Source organism: Eutrigla gurnardus (genome assembly GCF_963514095.1).
Source record: "Eutrigla gurnardus genome assembly, chromosome: 1".
NCBI lineage: Eukaryota > Metazoa > Chordata > Actinopteri > Perciformes > Triglidae > Eutrigla > Eutrigla gurnardus.
In genome coordinates this window covers 32,860,706-32,880,940 of record NC_139915.1, presented here as the reverse complement: position 1 = coordinate 32,880,940, position 20,235 = coordinate 32,860,706, and the positions used below count along the sequence as shown (strand labels likewise).

The 20,235-nt window shown below is 42.6% G+C and overlaps 1 protein-coding gene across 4 annotated transcripts; it reads right to left on the bottom strand.

Annotated features, from left to right (window-relative positions):
• Positions 1-3,595: 3,595 nt before the first annotated feature.
• LOC311016244 (cytoplasmic polyadenylation element-binding protein 1-like) lies at positions 3,596-14,496 on the bottom strand. Of its 4 annotated transcripts, none has more exons than XM_084013836.1 (11): positions 14,445-14,496; positions 11,522-11,746; positions 9,903-10,132; positions 8,807-9,059; positions 8,600-8,713; positions 7,984-8,088; positions 7,029-7,165; positions 6,750-6,948; positions 6,284-6,378; positions 5,803-5,883; positions 3,596-5,134 (listed from the first exon to the last, which is right to left on the bottom strand). In XM_084013836.1, exons 1-11 carry the CDS (start codon positions 14,479-14,481, stop codon positions 5,024-5,026), a joined length of 1,587 nt encoding a protein of 528 aa, XP_083869962.1. In that variant the 5' UTR covers positions 14,482-14,496; the 3' UTR covers positions 3,596-5,023. The 4 variants fall into 4 exon arrangements, with proteins under 4 accessions (XP_083869962.1, XP_083869960.1, XP_083869961.1 ...); XM_084013834.1 differs by lacking the exon at positions 14,445-14,496 and adding an exon at positions 11,960-12,103; XM_084013835.1 differs by lacking the exon at positions 14,445-14,496 and adding an exon at positions 11,960-12,102 and having other exon boundaries at positions 7,999-8,088.
• Positions 14,497-20,235: the final 5,739 nt, after the last annotated feature.

The window sequence follows — 20,235 nt, the reverse complement described above, 5'->3', positions numbered from 1 at the left end:
AAAAAGTCATAGTATAGTATGTCGTAAAAAGTCACAAAATGTCAGTAAAGTATTTTGAAAAAAAAAAAAATCACAAAAAAGTAATTGCATAGTATGTCAAAAAAATCACCAAAAAAGTCATAGTATAGCATGTCGAAAATCACAAAAAAGGAATAGTATACATGTCGAAAAAGTCACAAAAAAGTCATAGTATAGTATGTTGAAAAAAAGTCACAAGTCATAGTATAGCATGTCGAAAAAGTCACAAAAAGTCATAGTATAGCATGTCGAAAAAGTCACAAAAGTCATAGTATAGCATGTTGAAAAAGTCACAAAAAAAGAGTCATAGTAAAGTGTGTCGAAAAAGTTAAAAAAAAGTCATAGTATAGCATGTCGAAAAAATCACAAAAAAGTCATAGTATAGTATGTCGAAAAAGTCAAAAAAGTCATAGTATGTCGATAAAAATCAAGCCATAGGATAGAGGGGTAGAAATAAGTCAGAAAATGGACCCCGAGGAAGTGTTGAGTGCATCAAGATTAGAAACACTCCTTCATACAGATGTTAGAGTTCATCCCCAGTGTTTCCCGTCAACATCTGGGAGTTGTAGTTTCTCTCATCTGCAGGCTAATAAATTCAGCATCAACAGATCTTTGACAAGCTACAATTTACTTCTCAATGGTTGTACAAATAACTCACGATAAAACCCATTTAGTCTCTTCTGGAATTTGGAGACTTCGGGGTCATTTAAATTATGTTTTCAAGGGGGTGAAAAATAATTCTCCCTGGAATACATATATTTCTATTTCTTTTTGACGGTAGAGTAGAGCAGACTGCAGCAGTGCAAAGTCATATCCATTTTTGGAAAAAACAGCGATGTAAGTCAAGAGTCGCAGAGAGCGGAAACTCAGACAATCCCACCCCACTGGAGATGAACTCTTACATTGAAATCCAAAGGATCACCACCCGGAGATAAAACCAGAACAAGCACACCAAGTTTACGTCAAAACTTCACTATTGTATGCGCACAAATTTGATTTGGAAATGTGCCTCATGATACATTATCTCTTGAAGAGGACAAGTCAACTTTTGAGTAAAATCACAATAAATCGATGCCATTGACTGGCAATACTTGTAGAAATGCAGTAAATCGTAATACAAAGTGAACAGGCACCCAAGTATCGTGATAAAATTTAATCTGAACAAAAGTTTAATTGTCCCAACTCTAGTTTTCAACATAATATGCAGAAGTTTTTAGGCATTAGGCCATTCATTTACAACACTTTTTGAAACCAGATTCCAGAGTGAAATAAAACTATTTAAGTCATAGTATAGCGTGTCGAAAAAGTCACAAAAAAGTCATATTATAGCATGTCGAAAAAAAGTTTTAAAAAAGTCATAGTATAGTATGTCGAAAAAGTCCCAAAAAAGTCATAGTATAGTGTCGAAAGTCACAAAAAGTCATAGTATAGCATGTCGAAAAAGTCACAAAAAGTCATAGTATAGCATGTTGAAAAAGTCACAAAAGAGCCATAGTAAAGTGTGTCGAAAAAGTCACAAAAAGTCATAGTATAGCATGTCGAAAAAGTAAAAAAGTCATAGTATAGTATGTCGAAAAAGTCACAAGAGTCATAGTAAAGTGTGTCGAAAAAGTCACAAAATGTCAGTAAAGTACGTCGAAAAAAAAAAACACCAAAAAGTCATAGTATAGTATGTCGAAAAACAGTCACAAAAAGTCATAGTATAGCATGTCAAAAGTCACAAAAAGTCATAGTATAGTATGTCGTAAAAAGTCACAAAATGTCAGTAAAGTATTTTGAAAAAAAAAAAATCACAAAAAAGTAATTGCATAGTATGTCAAAAAAAATCACCAAAAAAGTCATAGTATAGCATGTCGAAAAATCACAAAAAAGGAATAGTATAGCATGTCGAAAAAGTCACAAAAAGTCATAGTATAGTATGTTGAAAAAAAGTCACAAAGTCATAGTATAGCATGTCGAAAAAGTCACAAAAAGTCATAGTATAGCATGTCGAAAAAGTCACAAAAAGTCATAGTATAGCATGTTGAAAAAGTCACAAAAAAAAGAGTCATAGTAAAGCAGGTTATCTGCAGGTTTCAGCAAGTCAAATTTAAGACTTTTTAAGACCTTTTTAATACCACCTTGAATGAAATTTAAGACCTAAAACCCGCAATGGTGGGGGGGATCCCGCTGTATTACAACCCAAGCATAGCATGTGTGTCACTCAATGAGACTCCAGCCAACCTCGGAAACGGACGTCTTCCAGCCAACTGACGTTGAATTTGCACTTACCCATTGTCGCAGACTAGCTAGCAAGCGCGCAGACATCCGTTTATATACGCAGCTAGCAAGAAAGTAGCCTCTCTACATCTCCTTCCCGAAAAGTCCCGCGAGAAAAATAAAATAGTCCTGCCCCGACAAATTTAAGACCTCTGAGTTATTTATTTAAGACAAACATGTGACATTTTGGACGAATTTAAGACTTTTTAAGGCCTTAAATTTAGAAAAATGAATTTAAGACTTTTTAAGACTCCGCGGACACCCTGTAAAGTGTGTCGAAAAAGTTAAAAAAAAAGTCATAGTATAGCATGTCGAAAAAATCACAAAAGTCATAGTATAGTATGTCGAAAAAGTCACAAAAAGTCATAGTATGTCGATAAAAATCAAGCCATAGGATAGAGGGGTAGAAATAAGTCAGAAAATGGACCCCGAGGAAGTGTTGAGTGCATCTAGATTAGAAACACTCCTTCATACAGATGTTAGAGTTCATCCCCAGTGTTTCCCGTCAACATCTGGGAGTTGTAGTTTCTCTCATCTGCAGGCTAATAAATTCAGCATCAACAGATCTTTGACAAGCTACAATTTACTTCTCAATGGTTGTACAAATAACTCACGATAAAACCCATTTAGTCTCTTCTGGAATTTGGAGACTTCGGGGTCATTTAAATTATGTTTTCAAGGGGGTGAAAAATAATTCTCCCTGGAATACATATATTTCTATTTCTTTTTGACGGTAGAGTAGAGCAGACTGCAGCAGTGCAAAGTCATATCCATTTTTGGAAAAAACAGCGATGTAAGTCGAGAGTCGCAGAGAGCGGAAACTCAGACAATCCCACCCCACTGGAGATGAACTCTTACATTGAAATCCAAAGGATCACCACCCAGAGATAAAACCAGAACAAGCACACGAAGTTTACGTCAAAACTTCACTATTGTATGCGCACAAATTTGATTTGGAAATGTGCCTCATGATACATTATCTCTTGAAGAGGACAAGTCAACTTTTGAGTAAAATCACAATAAATCGATGCCATTGACTGGCAATACTTGTAGAAATGCAGTAAATCGTAATACAAAGTGAACAGGCACCCAAGTATCGTGATGAAATTGAATCTGAACAAAAGTTTAATTGTCCCAACTCTAGTTTTCAACATAATATGCAGAAGTTTTTAGGCATTAGGCCATTCATTTACAACACTTTTTGAAACCAGATTCCAGAGTGAAATAAAACTATTTAAATTTAAATAAAAACAAACAATTCACAGCATCCGATACCCGGACTTCCAACAAGTTAAACCAATGAAGACTCCAGACATGGTAATGCTTAAACACCTTTATTGTGCCCAATCTGAACATACTCCACTGTCAGTAGCAGCAAACTTGGCAGACCACAATGAGGTAGACTTTCAAAACTCTAAAAAGCAGCTGGGCCGAGGGACAACAAGCTCAGCATGACAAACTTAATGGATAAAGAAAAGACTTCTGTCTTTGGCACACAGCTTATTATGCATTTATGTCCAACTGGAACAAGGAAGGCAAAAATGAGATTAGAAAGCGTGGAATCATTTACTGGAAGGGGGGGGGGGGGGGGGGGGTCTACTCAAGCGCCGGATAGATTAAATCGAATCGGCTAAGTGGAAGTTCTTACATTCAACAGGAAACAAGCAGCAGTTCTAACATGGGCGCATCCCCCTGCTGATGTACAAAAGTGATTAAAAACCACTGCCACCTCTCCACACGTGCAAATTAAAAAGTGCAAAAAAAGAATCAAACTTTATACAATCAAATGTTCATTCACTCTATAGTCTCAACAGGATCCATCGGGTGCTTGAGAAATGATGGATTGCCAAGTTGAAGCATATCCAGGTACTATTGTTTACATACATTTAATATAACCGGACCCAAAAAAGCAAGTTAAAGTAGTTACTTTCCAACATTTTGTTGCCCATCAGTTGAAATATTGGGAGGGCAAATAAAAAATAAAAAAAATGGGGGAAAAGCCACGGAAACATGTATGAGAAAAATGGAAAAAAATAAAAGGGGTTTCCCATAAACAGCCGCCTGGTAGAATTCGGTTCAAAATTTTCATGTCATGACTTAAAACCGTTTGTGTACAAATTAGTAAAAAACTGCGTAAAAATGTCTGAAATGCGACTGGTTAAATGAAGCCCAACATTCAACTCCCAAAAAGTAAGAAACACCAGTTGGCTTGCACAGGATTAAACAGATGCCAACCGGGAGTAGGGCGGGAGGGGTTATGTGGGGGGGAGGGAGGGAGCAGAAAAAACAAAAATAAAAAATTTAAAGGCACTGTATGGCATTTGCCAATGAACGGCAATGAGACTTTGCGTGATTGCTCTTCACTATGCAACACATGTAAACAAAAAGAAAAAAAAAAGAAAAAAGAAATGGCATTTTCATCCACTTCTTAAACCTTCGGCTGACTCCCGTCTTTCCGTCTGGCCGCAAGTTGGGGGAAAAAAAATGCATAAGTGTGAAGGGCCCCTTGTCTTCCCTCAACAAGGTCACTGTGCATAGTGCCACTGTGAACAACAGCAAAAATGTAGCAAGTGCAAAAAGTGAACGTTTTCTACAGTGATATCCCCAGTGCGTGCCTGGTGGAGCGCCGCAACGCCCCTCGTGCAGGAGGAGACGTCTGGCACCCGTGCTCTCCTTGGCGGGCGGCGGCGCCCCGTCGTCGGGGCTCTTCCTCTGGCCCTTCATGGAGGTCGGATTCCCCCCCTCTCTAGCTGGAGTCCCTGTTCTTCTGGTTGCGCATGAGGGGTCGGTGGTTGCTCAGGATGTCCATGGAGTGCTGCCAGTGCCAGCAGGAGCGGCAGTAGTACTTGAAGCAGGCCTGCGAGGCGACAGACGGCGATCAGTCAGCAACATATGCTTATAAACTCTTAAACACTGCACTTAAACATACTGGAATCACGTTACATCGTGAATCACACATGCTTTCTCAATCTTTAGAAATCATAGTCCTGCAGTCATGAAAGATGAATAAAATGCATTTGTGTCCATTCAGGCTCCATTTTTCACTTCTAAACCATGATCGTGAGCTAAAACAGCGTTATCCAATATTATTTACAATTATCCCCATAATGGAAATCAGATCAACTTATTATCCAGATGTGTGATAAAATGCTACATCTTATGTTGGCCAAACAATTGTGTACAGCTCAAAAATAGATAATCATGTTTTTATTACAACTAGGCTCCTTTTATCTCATTGCGTCTCTTGTATTATTGTACTTCCCAAGACAGTTCCATGCAGAAATATGGAAAAACAGCAACGTTGCTACACTGAAGTCAAATCGATCAGGTTGTAAACAAATCTAACGTACAATAAAACTACAGATATGACGAGAACAGAAGATCAAAGCTGAAACAGGAAGTCTACAAACTGTTTGGACCGCATGTTATTCCCCACTTTGTTTAATCATTAATGTCAATTAATCAATCTAAACTGGGCCGATGCTAGCGGGTCAAAGATTTGCCGACGCGGCGGTTTCCACTGACCTGGTCTCTGCAGAAGAAAGGCCCAGGTTGGCGAAGGCAAACTTGACACATGGAGTCTTCCAGGTACGGGTCGATCTGGACCTGAGGGGAGGAGCCAGGCGGTCAAAGGTCACAGCAACAAAAACACTGATTAACTGAATATGTATTACTTTAAAAAGAGACAGCAATGCTTAATCAAGAGGACGTGTGCCGAATATATCTTTTAATTTTTTATCTGGATTAGTGAAAATCAACCACGGTGCAAAAATACCAATACATGCATTCATGTTTGTATCGCTTTGTGGTAAAAGTTAACTCGTGGCAGAAGATAATCTGCAGTATAATCTCCTCTGATATGCAGTAGAAGTATGAATTAGCATGAAATGGAAATACAAGTAAAAGGTACAAAAACAGTGTGTTTACAACATTGAGTTAGTTGACCAAACGGTTAACAGACATCAGTAAAACAGTGGTGCAAACTAATTACTGTGCATTTTCTTACCTTCTTTGTAAACTTCGGGGTTTTGATCTCCACAAACGCAGCGCACACAGCCTTCAGGTAACTGCGTTGATTGTTAAAAGTGACACGTCCGGAGCCTGAACACAAGGAACGTCACAGAATTCAGTTTGGATGGCAAGAATATTCTACACAGTAGATTTATGTAAAAAAATAAAAAATAAATCAGAATTATGCCGAACTACATAATGGTTATTTGTAAGCAGTCTGAAGTCAAGTCTGTCTGCAAGAAAACAAGCAAACAACTTTAAAATGCTTGTTTTCTGAATGGAGTCTGGCTGGAGGGAGGCTATGCTAACGCTGTAGCTTCTCCATCAACACTCAGACAGCCTAGTTCCTACACATCTTCGTCTCCATACTCATGTGTACCATCAGTCTTTGCATTGACTTTGTACACAACAGCGCCGGGTGAAAACTGCTTTGCCTTTCACTGAAAAGCATGCGGCCTCACCGATGGGGTACTTGTGCTTGTCCGTGTCGATGCCGGCGTACATGACGCCTCCGAACAGGTCGTTCATGATGCTGGCCAGCGCCTCGGCGTTCAGCATGCCGTGCAGCGCCCCGACGAACACCGTCTTACTGGGGTCCAGACGCTGGGCGGGGCAGCGCACGTAGTTACTGTCGGAGATCACCCAGGGGATCACCTGCACCTGTAGCAGAAAATACCTCAAACTAGTACTCCAGTTAAAGTACTCCAGATGTAGTCGGGTTACGTTGGGCTTCTACTCACGTCCTTGCATCTCATCCTGCGGCTCGACATCTTGAAGTAGTACTCCCTGTTGTCGTCGGGGTGGAACGGGTCCTGGGAGCAGGCGTGGAGCAGCGCCCGCACAGACTTCTCGTTCTCGAACACCAGGTAGACGTAACCTAAACAAAACACACACTTTAAGGTATGAAACTACAAATATGGCCTCACGGTTTTACACCTGGCGTTCAAATCCGTGTCGGGCCACAGTGTCGTCGCTTCGTTTGATCCTATTGGACATTTGTGTGCGAAATTATCAAAATTAGCATATGAATGGTTGAGTTGTTGGGGGAAATGTCACGGATATCGGCAACGTGGATGAATTAAAAATGGGACAATAAGAAAACATCCTGGACAATAGTAACATTGTTTTTATCAACAACTTAAAACTCATAATTCTCGTTGCATCACAGACAGAACACGGCTTCGTGAGTACAAATCTAAAATTTGTAAATCAAATTAAAAAATGTGTAAGTCTTGCGTTTCTGATAATTCCTGGAATTCGTTTTTGAAAAACAGAATATCAGGATAATCATGACCATCTTAATCTTCTGTCTGTTTTGTTATGTTTCTAATAAAGCAATTGAAAAATCCAATGATTGATCATGAACATAATTAGTTGCGGCCCTAGACAGATCAGTCGATCACTTCATAAATGTTTGTAGCAAGAATTGTTTCAATTTATGAAGATATGTCATGAACGCTTCATGAGGAATCATTAAGCATCATTCAGTCCAACAGCCTAAAAGAAAAGTACCAGCTAGCTCAATAAAAACCTCCACCACAGGTCTAAGAGTCTCCACCCTGGATCCACCACCTTATTTTACATTCCAGCCTCGGTATCACCAGCTCTAGAGACTACAGTCCCCAGCATGCCTCACCACGGTGCCACCCTAAACCGTGAAGGAAATAAACAGGTAGCCTACCAGCTTGCCGTTACCTTTAGCCACATTACCTTTGGGAGGGCAGCGCGGGTGCTTCCCATCCTTACCAGGCCACTCCACATTCAGAGGGCCGTAGCCACTGAAGGTGTTGATCAGGCCGGCTGAAATCAGGAGGACAAATGGGAAGTCAACACTGAGAAAGGTTAAATAAAATACCATATAGCATGACGACGTCTCAGGTTGCGTCTAAAAAGGTTTGCTTTATATTGTGCTGTGAATTTAATTGAGCTGTATTTACTGCCACACATTGGCTGGTTTACTACAGCTCTATGAACCCAAAAGACAACATTCCTGAGATTTAATTGCAGTAAATTGATTAAAAATGATGCCGAAATAACTACATAATGAGGACGATTTGTAAAAAGTATGAAGTCATGGTTTGTTAGGTCTGTCTGCAAGACGATAAGCAAATAACTATTAAAAGGCTTGTTTTCTGAATGGAGTTCTGATGGATCGGAGGTAGGCTATGCAAACACTTAAAAGAAGTGTATCACAACCTTGTTTGGACCACAGACCACTATGACATGGTCAGCTTTAGTATACAAACACCCGTTTTGGGATGAACATCCATCCGTCCAGCATGTTCCCATCTTGGACCGGAATAAAAGTTACCTTCCGTGATGTCCCAGGGCACGCCACCAAGAAAGACCTTGCAGGAGTACAGCGGGTCCTTGTTGTTTCTGGGAGGAAGCTGCCCGCTCCAGGTGAACGTGGCCTCATTCACAGCTGACGAGTCCAGAAGAGAGAAAAAAAGGGATGAGGCCAAAATTCAGGTCCCGCGAACGATTAAACCTAGGTGTAAGACTGGTTTAGGTTTACCTGCGGCCTGTCTGTGCAGACGGGCCTCCCTCTCGATGCTGAACGTATCGTCCGACTGGTCCAGCATCTCGCCGCCGGGCCACGGAGAGCCGCTACGCCAGCGGCGGGAAATGGTGGAGGAGGGGCTGGCGCTGGGTGGTGGGGTCAGGGGGGAGCTGGAGTCCTGGGGGTCCAGACGGGAGCCCAGTCTCAGCAGATCCTTCTGCATGGAGGAGGCGAGAAAAGGCAGGGGAGGGGAAATCCGCAGAGTCGACTGGCGAGGGAGACATCGATGCAATTAAGATATGAAACCAATATGATTTAGGTTCATCAAATGTGAGCAGTGGAGAGTAATGTTATTTTAGCAGCAACAATGTTAACCTGATCGGGAAGAAGCTCTGATAACCACACACACACACACAGAGGGAAAGAGACTATTCTCCACTCAGGTCGATGTTACTCCACGTCATCGTTACAAAACCGCTATATTAAATGTTCTGAATGTTTAAACCTCAAACCATTTCAGCAAGTATCAATCATCTCGTTTGTCCACCAACACAGGAGCAGATTTTCTAACTCTGCATGGTAACCATAGCAACTGCTCTCCACTTCCTCTACTCAACATCCAAACAGACCTCTGGCCTCGCCTTTTCATTACCTTGTCAAAACGAATCTGTGCATAAAAACATCCACACACACTTTTATCACAAAGCAGATTTAAGCATCATTTGGAAAAAAGGCTTTTGATGTAGATATTTTAATTTTATTTGAAATATACACTTTAAAAACTTCATGAATTAGTTTCGTCAATTTGCTGTTGAACTCTGATATTCTTCTGCATTATTACTCTTGAGTCAAGTAGTAGATATTTGTAGAAAAGAAGATACCGGTCAGGTTTATGCAAGCTAGGTGGCCGATGTCAACACATTAATGCATTAATTATTATAATCCAATGACAGGCATATGGTAAATATATCTGAAATGGGACATTTTCCACAATGAGCACACTTTTGGGTCTTTAAGTACACTTTGATCCCAATACTTTCACGTTGAAAATATTTTGAAACATACGATCTAGATAATGTGAAAGTGCATTAAAAGGAAACGAACATCTTACCAGCATGTCACAGAGGTGGTCCGAGCCAGAGCTGAAGCCGCTGGTCTCCGAGTCCTCGGGACTGCTGGAGCGGGAGTCCAGGAAGGAGCCGGAGTCCAGGCGGTTCGCCATGCGAGCCATGCTGGGGAACTTCTCCAGGAAGTCAGCAGTCATGCTCATGGACTCGGGGGGCAGGTAGCCTGGGGGCTTCCCAAGGATGCTGCTGAAGGGGCTGTTGAGAATCCCCAGCACTGGTGGAGGAACGGGACAGTTACACCTTTGTAGACCAGCATTTAGTCTCGTTGAGGCCATTTAGCCAGTTCCAAAGTGATCCAGACTCGATTGACACGGTCTGAACTGAAGATGGGATGTGTGTGCTCAACTCAAGGCTGCAACCAATTTATTAATTGGTCAACTATTTCCTTCATTTATCGATTTATCGATAGTTTCCAGAAAATAAGCTGGATTTAGAACATTTGTTTCTTAAAATAATCGAATATCAAGATAGTCAATTAATTCAATAGTTAACTAAATTGATGAATCACAGCTCCAGCTGAATCTACAAAGGCTATCGATCTGTCAGGAGGCAAGCAGGCAAAAATCCAAGTTTAAAAAAACAGAACGGGTTTCCACAAAAACAAAACTAGCCTAGTAAAGAGAATTGAGGTTTGTGTGCTGAATCTACAGAACCACATTGATTTGTGTGGAACTGAAACGCTGCAACGTGCAGGTCGAGTTACGAGTCGATGCTCGAAGCATTTTCACTTTTGTTTCTTAGCTTCAAAACTAAAACCCGAAACACAATCTCGTCACGGGAAGCGGCGACGCCTTCAACCTTCAGCAAACCGGGAGGACTAATCGAGACACCTTCAGACAGTCCAGGTAGAATCCAGCTTTCTTCCTTACCGATATCATACGCGAGTCAGTCTGACGGATATGTGCCGCCCGGCCTGTGAACGTGAATATGAGGCTATCAAATGTCCCACTTTGTTGCAAACCCAGTTTAGAAAGCTGTAAATGGAAGAGACGACGCGGCTGTAAAACTACAGAAATGGGTCAGGACAAGTGGGGCGTCACTACAGTCCTCCATACTCTGCAGACCACCTAAAATGTCCCCGGTTGATCACTGGAGGATGTTAATGCCGACAAGTTAGTCTGGTTTCATATCCTAAAAACACAATCAAGCCTACGCACTGTGCCTGGGAAAAAAACAAGAACGCCCTGATCAACAGGTGCTTCGATGCTCCGATTAACTTCTTCGTTAAAATAAAAATCATACATCCTGCAGGATGTTAGGGGAGAGAAATTAAAGACAAAAGTAGCTTCCCTGGCTTGTTTTGTTCCTGCTGGATTGCCAGAGATGCAGCAGAAAGCAAAACTGCCACATCATCCTCCCCAGTGACGCTACAGCCCCCCCCCATCCACACACTAATGGTTAATAACCAAAAGCACCACATTTTAATACAAAACCACAGCTTAGACCACAATAATGCTGAAATAAAAAGGGGGTTAGTGAGATCTGATAACCTAGAAGAGGAAAAACAACCACTCTGGACACGTATGTGGTATAAAAACACAGCAGGAGGAGGTTACTCCTATAAAATGCAGCTTAATTGAGAATATCCGGGGAGGTTACTCACTGGAGGGCGAGTTGGTGTGAGCCTGGGAGGGGGAGCTGTGCGAGTCCGACTCCTGGCTGCTCCAGGGTCTGTCCCAGCCGGACAGCCGGAGAGACTGGAGGCCGAGGCCCAGGTCCGTGACACCCGGCGGGCCCCTGGACGGCGGCTGCATCTCCTGGGAGCCGGGCATGCCGCCGCAGTTGGGGAAGAGCATCCTCCTGCTGCCCACCGCAGCCAGCTCCGACTCTTTATCGATCCAAGATCCAGTTCAGAGATTTAGAAGAAGAAAAAAAAAAAAAAAAAAAAAACGGGGGAGGGAGAAGTAGTGTTAGTCAGCTAAAAATAACTTTCAGACTGCGTTAAAGAAAAAAAGGGTCAAGGAGAGTTTAGTCACAACAGTTTCTGTGAAAAGTCATTTAAAAAAAAAGAAACTTCCCTGATCACCTCATCTCCCCCTACTCTGGCTGATGGGGGAGCTAACCTGCTGCCTCTGTGCCCGCTGCAACTGCCATGCATCTCCGTCCGCATCACTGACCCACCTAGCAGCATGTGACATGGCTGCTGATGCACTCGCACACCCCTGCTAATGACATCACCCCCCCCCCCCCCCCTCCCTTCCCACCTCCACGGCTTCCTTGCCTAACAACTGTGTAATGAAAAAATTCCTGTCGGAGCTATTGGCTTGTTGATAGAAGTACTCCTCTCTGGTCGGCACAGCACGTCTCCGAGTCGGCGTAAAAAAAAAAAAAAAAAAAAAAAGAGCCGGCAGCCGTCGCTGCCACAGTTACTGCTTACTCCGTCTCGCCTCGTTTCCGGAGAGCTGACAGCGAGGCAGGGAGGGAGGGTGAGGGGCAGAGCTACAGAGGCATGCTGGGAGGCAGCATGGGAGCAAATGACTCAGCAGACTTGATTTTTATTAATAAAAAAAAAAAAAAAGGAGCTTCAGACGTGAGGATGCTCATTAGAAGAGCTGGATTTAAGAAAGCCTGGCTGTAGCCGACCAGCTGACCGATCAGATGTTAGAGAGGAGGGAGCTCCTCCCTTCCCCTCCTCCAGGCCTGGAAATCATCCAGCATCCACAGCCCTGATTCAGCAACAACCAAGCCGGGGGTGGGTGTGTGTGTGTGTGTGTGAGAGAGTGGGTGTGTGTGTGTGTGTGTTGGGGGGCAACAGAGGCCAACAGCACCAGTTTTAGCTTCAAAAACATATCCACTTTTATGAAAATTGCTTAAAAACAAGCAGAACCCGAGTGTTGCACTGCAGCTCGTTTAGCACCTTTATATAAATCACCTACAGCTACAGACGGAGCTAATTTACAGGAGGACACTGGCAGCGGGCCCACCTTAAATCTTGGCAAATCTCACTCTTGGGTTCAAAAAAGAAAAACAAACTTCAAAAGTGCTGCAATGCTGCAGAGCGACGATGCAGCATGAATCAGCTGCTGGCACCCGAATGATAAGGAGGTGGAGGAGGTTCGGACCGAGACGTCAACGCGCCTCCTCCTCTGCTGGTTTAAAATAAATTACAACGAGCAGCGGCAGCAGGGGAAGCCATCGAGGTCATGAGGTCATGGCTATAGGATGGGACGACATGATAATGTATATAAAATACGTTTATTATGGGAAATGATTTTAAAACCAGACTACCGGGACCTTCATCAGGAGGTTATGCCAATCAGTCTCACTTCATAAAATGCTTTGGTTCTGCTGGCCGACAAAACCAGAAACTTGATGATGAAACGTGAAGCATCTGATTTAATCAGTTTCATAAAATGTTTATCAAAGTTGATTGATTACATTTGGACAAAATGATGGTTTCCAGTGATACTCTTTACAAGGGATGGGATTATATGGGATTTTAATCTCAGATCGGGATTTAAAAAACAATGGTGTGGCGATACATCGGGATAGTCGTTAATATCGTTCAGGACGTTTTTGTGCCATTTTTAAGAGTTTTTAAACAATTTGACAATTAGCCGGTTAATATCGTGAATCGAGATTATCTTTGGCCCGGACTAACCGTGATATAAAATATTCAGAAGAGATCCCCACTCCTAGAAAAATGCCAAAATCCCCGACCTTTATCCAAACTTAGAATAATAAAAAAAGCCGACTGTGAAGACATGACTTCTAATGAACGCTAACGACAGGCCACCTTTGTGTTGTCACTGCTTTTCAGATCACATTTATTGTGTTATTTGTTGTTTGACGGATAGTAAATAAAAAAAGTAACCATAAAAACGGTAAAACAAAAATACAGCATGGAGGGGAAATGCTACATCTTGATTAATGGCAACTAAAATTAAAAAACAAAACACCCTGAATATGTCCTGTGGATAAAGACTTAAAATTCCCTGATATTCAAGATATTCCCCCAATATTCTAGATATTTCCCAATATTCCCCAATAATCCATATATCTCCTGATATACCAGATGTTCCCCATTAATCCATATATTTCCTGATATACCAGATGTTCCCCAATATTCCCCGTTATTTCAGATATTCCCCCAATATTCCAGATATTCCTTGATATACCAGATATTTCCCAATATTCCAGATATTCCCTTATATACCAGATATTTCCCAATATTCCTGATATTTCCTAATATTGCATATATTTCCTGTTATTCCCGACATTCCAGGCATATTGCAAAGTCAGACAAAGTAAACCCCCTACTTTGATTTCACAATTAGCTTTCCATGTGTGCACGGACTCCCCCGTGAGTCCACCGTGAGATCCAGCAGAGGGACTTGACCCGACTAGTCTCCAACAACCTCGTGTTTTTAATGCACCTAGCCCCACAAAGACATGTCTCCTTGCAGCCACGTCGCCCTGCTGCAGAGCTGCAGAGCTGCAGAGCTGCATGAAACACTCAACAGACGGCCGTTTACCACACAGCAGGTCGGCCTTCCCCCTGGTGTTGTTGGGTGTGGTGCACACACCGGTGAAATCCAGAGCGTTACCCAGCATGGTGTTCATCCTGCGGAAGATGTCCGCGTTGCTGCAGTTGGAGAGGGCCGGGGCCTCGGGGTCCGGGCTGTCGGGCCTGCGGGGATCGTTTCTCTGCAGGAGGGAAACCAGTACAACCAGTAAAGAGGCCGTGACGTCACCTTCCAGTAATTAAAACGAGTTGTTTTAGGGCTGCAGGAGGCTCCACGTCGTTGGCGGTAGTTTCATGTCACACACACAGAACCACGACAACAAAACGGTGGAATGACAGTGTTTCCACGCGTTGGCGGTGCACTCACCAGGGAAAACGCCATGACGACACTGACAGACTACGAGCGACGTCCCGGTAATAACGGCCGGCAGCGAGCACCGCTCATACTTATGAAGTCTGCTGCTAGCCGCCTTAATTAGGCTCAATTGAGTGAACGTGTGCTCGGCGAATGGCTCGACCTCGACGGAGCCTCGAGGGCCTCGGGTTGGTCACGTGAGCCGCATCAAAGGGCGCCGCGCGGGCATACATGAAGAGATCACGTGTCAACATGGACGAGCGCCTGAAAAGAGATAAATAAACATATTCTTGATATTTTACCTGCAGTTATTTATCACCACAGGTAATTTAGGGAATACTACAAGTATCCAAATACTACTATGATATACCAACTAATATAGTGTACAAGTATACAGTTGGTGTTTTTTCTGTACCATGTTGTTATTAAAGTATGAAAGTATTATGTTGTTTTATTCTTAATATTTTCAGAATGTATACCTGTAGTCATATATCACCACAGGGAAATACTATGATATACTGTACTTATTATATACTTGTAATATGGGGGAAAAACTACAAGTATCCAAATACTTCCTACCCAGTACATTCTGAAATATTATGATATACAAATAATGAATTTAATTAATTTTATGGACCACATTATTATTAAAATATAAAAGTATTTTCAACTTTATACATGTTTTAGATAATATTTTTAATATTTGAGAAATAGACAATATATATTTATTAGACTGTCATGATTGGTTGTGATGAGAGAAGAAGAAGAAATATATATATATATATATATATATATATATATATATATATATATATATATATATACCATACACATACTAATACAAGAATATATCTGTTCTTCTGGATAAAGTTAAAACATTATAAAATCCATTTGTAACCAACATATATGATCAATAATCAGATTTACATTTAATTCAACTTTATTTGAATCTCAGACGTCTGGATCCCAGTTATTGTCTGACCATTTGGATTTCTAGTTGTTTAATTTTACTTCTGTAATACGATCCAGCCAAACCTTTATTTATACAGACAGTCACTCCCTCCATGTCTGAGGTCAGAGGTCACATGACAAATAGAGCTATCTGGATTCACAAAGGCAACACACAAACATTATAGCCACATTATATAAAGACATGACTTTTAAAAAAAAACAGCTGCAACAAAAAAACAATCAATAACACAAAACGTATAAATCATCACATAAAGTGAAATAAATATAAATCATCACATGAAGTGAAATAAAGATGAAGTGTTAGAAGTGCATCTTGGGAAAACAAACGAGGACGTTGATGATGTGGATCAAGTCCATATCGTCCTCTGAGGCTGCTCGTTCCACCTTAAAACCACTTCAGACTGGATACTGCCCCGTACAGTGTCTGACCCGTCAGCCATTCAGGGCTTTTTGCTCAAGGGCACTTCAGTGGTGGCAGTGAGGGAGGGGCCATCTGGGAGCAACTTAGAAATAAACATGTTTACTGTATTTGTGACCCACCTGTTAGAAAATGGTAGGAAATGGAAGCTGCGTCACCTGCAGAGCTGGTCACAGCACCGTCGTTCCCAGTGTTCCCAGTGTTCCCAGTTCCCCCAGTGTTCCCAGAGTTCCCAGTGTTCCCAGTGTTCCCAGAGTTCCCAGTGTTCCCAGTGTTCCCAGTTCCCCCAGTGTTCCCAGAGTTCCCAGTGTTCCCAGTTCCCCCAGTGTTCCCAGAGTTCCCAGTTCCCCCAGTGTTCCCAGAGACCCCAGTGTTCCCAGAGTCCCCAGTGTTCCCAGAGACCCCGTTCCCAGTGTTCCCAGAGACCCCAGTGTTCCCAGTTCCTCCAGTGTTCCCAGAGACCCCAGTGTTCCCAGAGACCCCAGTGTTCTCAGTGTTCCCAGAGACCCCAGTGTTCCCAGTTCCCCCAGTGTTCCCAGAGACCCCAGTGTTCCCAGTGTTCTCAGTGTTCCCAAAGCCACCAGTGTTCTCAGTGTTCCCAGTTCCCCCAGTGTTCTCAGTGTTCCCAGAGCCACCAGTGTTCTCAGTGTTCCCAGAGCCACCAGTGTTCCCAGTGTTCCCAGTTCCCCCTGTGTTCCCAGAGACCCCAGTGTTCCCAGAGTTCCCAATGTTCCCAGTTCCCCCAGTGTTCTCAGTGTTCCCAAAGCCACCAGTATCCCCAGTGTTCCCAGTTCCCTCAGTGTTCTCAGTGTTCCCAGAGCCACCAGTGTTCCCAGTGTTCCCAGTTCCCCCTGTGTTCCCAAAGACCCCAGTGTTCCCAGAGTTCCCAATGTTCCCAGTTCCCCCAGTGTTCTCAGTGTTCCCAGAGCCACCAGTGTTCCCAGTTCCCTCAGTGTTCTCAGTGTTCCCAGAGCCACCAGTGTTCCCAGTTCCCTCAGTGTTCTCAGTGTTCCCAGAGCCACCAGTGTTCCCAGTGTTCCCAGTGTTCCTAGTTCCCCCAGTGTTCCCAGAGTCCCCAGTGTTCCCAGTTCCCCCAGTGTCCCCAGTGTTCCCAGAGACCCCGTTCCCAGTGTTCTCAGAGACCCCAGTGTTCCCAGTTCCCCCAGTGTTCCCAGAGACCCCAGTGTTCCCAGAGTTCCCAGTGTTCTCAGTGTTCCCAGAGCCACCAGTGTTCCCAGTGTTCCCAGTTCCCCCAGTGTTCTCAGTGTTCCCAGAGCCACCAGTGTTCCCAGTTCCCCCAGTGTTCCCAGGGTTCCCAGTGTTCCTAGTTCCCCCAGTGTTCCCAGTGTTCCCAGTTCCCCCAGTGTTCCCAGAGACCCCAGTGTTCCCAGTTCCCCCAGTGTTCCCAGTTCCCCCAGTGTTCCCAGAGACCCCAGTGTTCCCAATGTTCCCAGTGTTCCCACCTTGCTCCCTCCAGCGGCTTCCTGCCTGCTGGTCATGTGGACGTTTAGCCAGCAGAGGGCGACAAAGTCCTGTATTAAAAATTTGCCCAGCCTCTTTTCCAGCTAAAAAAAGAAAAAAAGATTTTATTAAGTTGTCATGATTTTAAAAAAAAATGTCTCACAGACAGTTTTCTTTTTTAAATTTAAACAATTAAGCACTCTTGTGAGTGTTTACAGTGTGTTGTTTACACAAAAAACTGTTAATACATCATATTTATATTTATTTTCAAAGTTGTCAAAGACTCTTGAGATACTGTAAGATGACTTAAGGAAACAAGCAACACAGATTAGGAAAAATGCGATAAAAAATTAGAATGGGTGAGGAAATAAAGATATGATGGAGACATCTTTGGAAGGCAAGTCTGCAGAGATGCCTTATGAATGACGATAATGTACATAATGTACATAATGTACATATACGGCACATATATGTACACATATACTGCACCTGTGTTCATTTACTGCACATACATGTAAAGAAACTGCAAATATCAGGCTCACATGAGATATGGCACCAGCAACCTTACAGGCTTTCATGATTAAATAACACACACGGTGCATTGGACCCATTTTATGAGGGTGGGATAAGTCCCGCCCACTTTTGAAAATAATTGGAAAAATTAAAGTAAATAGGTTTCACTCTATTTGTATTTTTTCGTTGGCAACACGGTAAAGTATCCCAAAAAATGATGAAAAAGGAAATATAACTCTCATAATCAACATAAATAATATGAAATGTGGGAAGAGGAGGAAAAATAGATCCTCCTCCACCATAATCACTCAACTAACTTCCTCTTTAATATCCACAGGTCACAGTAAAGGTCATTTACCCACAAATCATAGCGTTGTGACATTAAACACGGGGTTTCCAGGGGAAGCCCGGAGGAGTTCATTATGAAGCAAAGTTATCACAAAAGAGGATCAGCAACATTTGGTTGGTTTTTTTTCTTCTTGTTTCAGTTTACGTTTCTTTTTGCCGTGGCGGCCGAACTGAAGGGCGGAGCGACTCCAGGACACGTTGGTGGGCGGAGCTAACTTGTGGGTCGGTCACAGTTTCACAAACAAGGTTATTACAAAAAAGACATTGATCATTCGTCAATTTCACATTCAAAGTTATGAGCTGTCCAACCAGCTTTGAGTCGCTACGACCTTCGGTTGTGGAGATCCACCAGGAGGACCACCAGAACCAGCCCACCCCCCCTTAAATTGGCCCCAGATTTGTTTTGCTTCCGCCCATGAATACACAAACTGAAGCCATTCATAAATTGTTGGAATAAACCATTTTAGGATAGAATGGAAATATGCTTGGATATTACGTGAAGGTCAAATCCAGATTAGGATTTGGGACCACCAGACCACTACACTGAGATAATCCAGCCTAAAGAAAGTCTGGTTACCTGAGACAGTTGCTTGAGCTTCTTCTCCCTCTTCTGCTCACTCCACTCGGTTGCTTTGGTGAACAAAAAAATATCCGTTAGCTTTCCACATTTAGCCTGACCTTCCTTTCCTCTTATCTCCTTTATTTATTCTGCACCTCCTTTTCTCTTTCGTCTTTCTCCATTTTGTTTTTGCTGCAGTCTGAGATAATGACAGTAATGAAACATTTTTTAAATTACAGTGTGTTTTATACCAACACACAACATAGCCGTGCAGCGTTCTCATTGGCCACTAAGAACTCCCAAATGAGAGAAACAAAGCCAAATAAATAAATCTCACATGTTCAGGTTTTTATGGGATTCTGACATTCAGCTTCTACGTCTGCAGATGAAAACCGCAGAGAAAAGGAAACGCTGCCTCTTCACACTCCCAATTGATTTCACGTCAATCCAAATACTCTGTGTGAAGGTGATGTTAGCTGACCCGTTGTGGGTTTGTTTTTTTATCCTCCATAAAAGGGCAAACGGACGATTCATCAGAGAATGATTTGCCTCTTCTGAGCCTGTTCATTTGGGTTTTAACCTCTACATTTATCAGCATCTAAATCTCATTTTTCTCAGAGCACAGATACATTTAAATGTCTGGTTTGGTCCAAATATATAAATATATTCACTCTACAATTATATGAAAACACATTTGAGTGCCTGCAAATTGCACTTTTGCTCGATTATCAACTTATCAGTTGACAAAATGTTAGTAAATTCATTTTACACTAGTTTTCTAAAAGGTTTAGGCCTATTAAAAAGGGTAAAAAATAAAAATTCAAATACACTAAAGGTTTAATGCTCCGTTGTTGAACTCACTAGATTTAAAACATCTAAATACGCCAATGAAGCCGTCAGCTGGTTTCGTGTCCCATAGCAACACATGTCGTGGACTTAATTGGCAGAATATAGACAAATGTTTACATTAGCCACCAGCAGCAGCGGCGGCGGCGCTACAATGAGGCAGCTGGTCTCGGCGAGTCACTTAAGGGTCCCTGGAGACGGCGGCGTCACGGCTGGCCGAGCGGAGCATCGTCGCGTGGAGGCCGGCGTGATCCGAGGCGTCACTAACGCAGCCTTCGTCACAAACGAAAAGTTGGCGTGAATTATTAATGTCAACATCTGACGTTAGCATGGTAGCGCTCGTTAGCTTCCGATGAATGAAAGATGCCCAAAGACAGAAA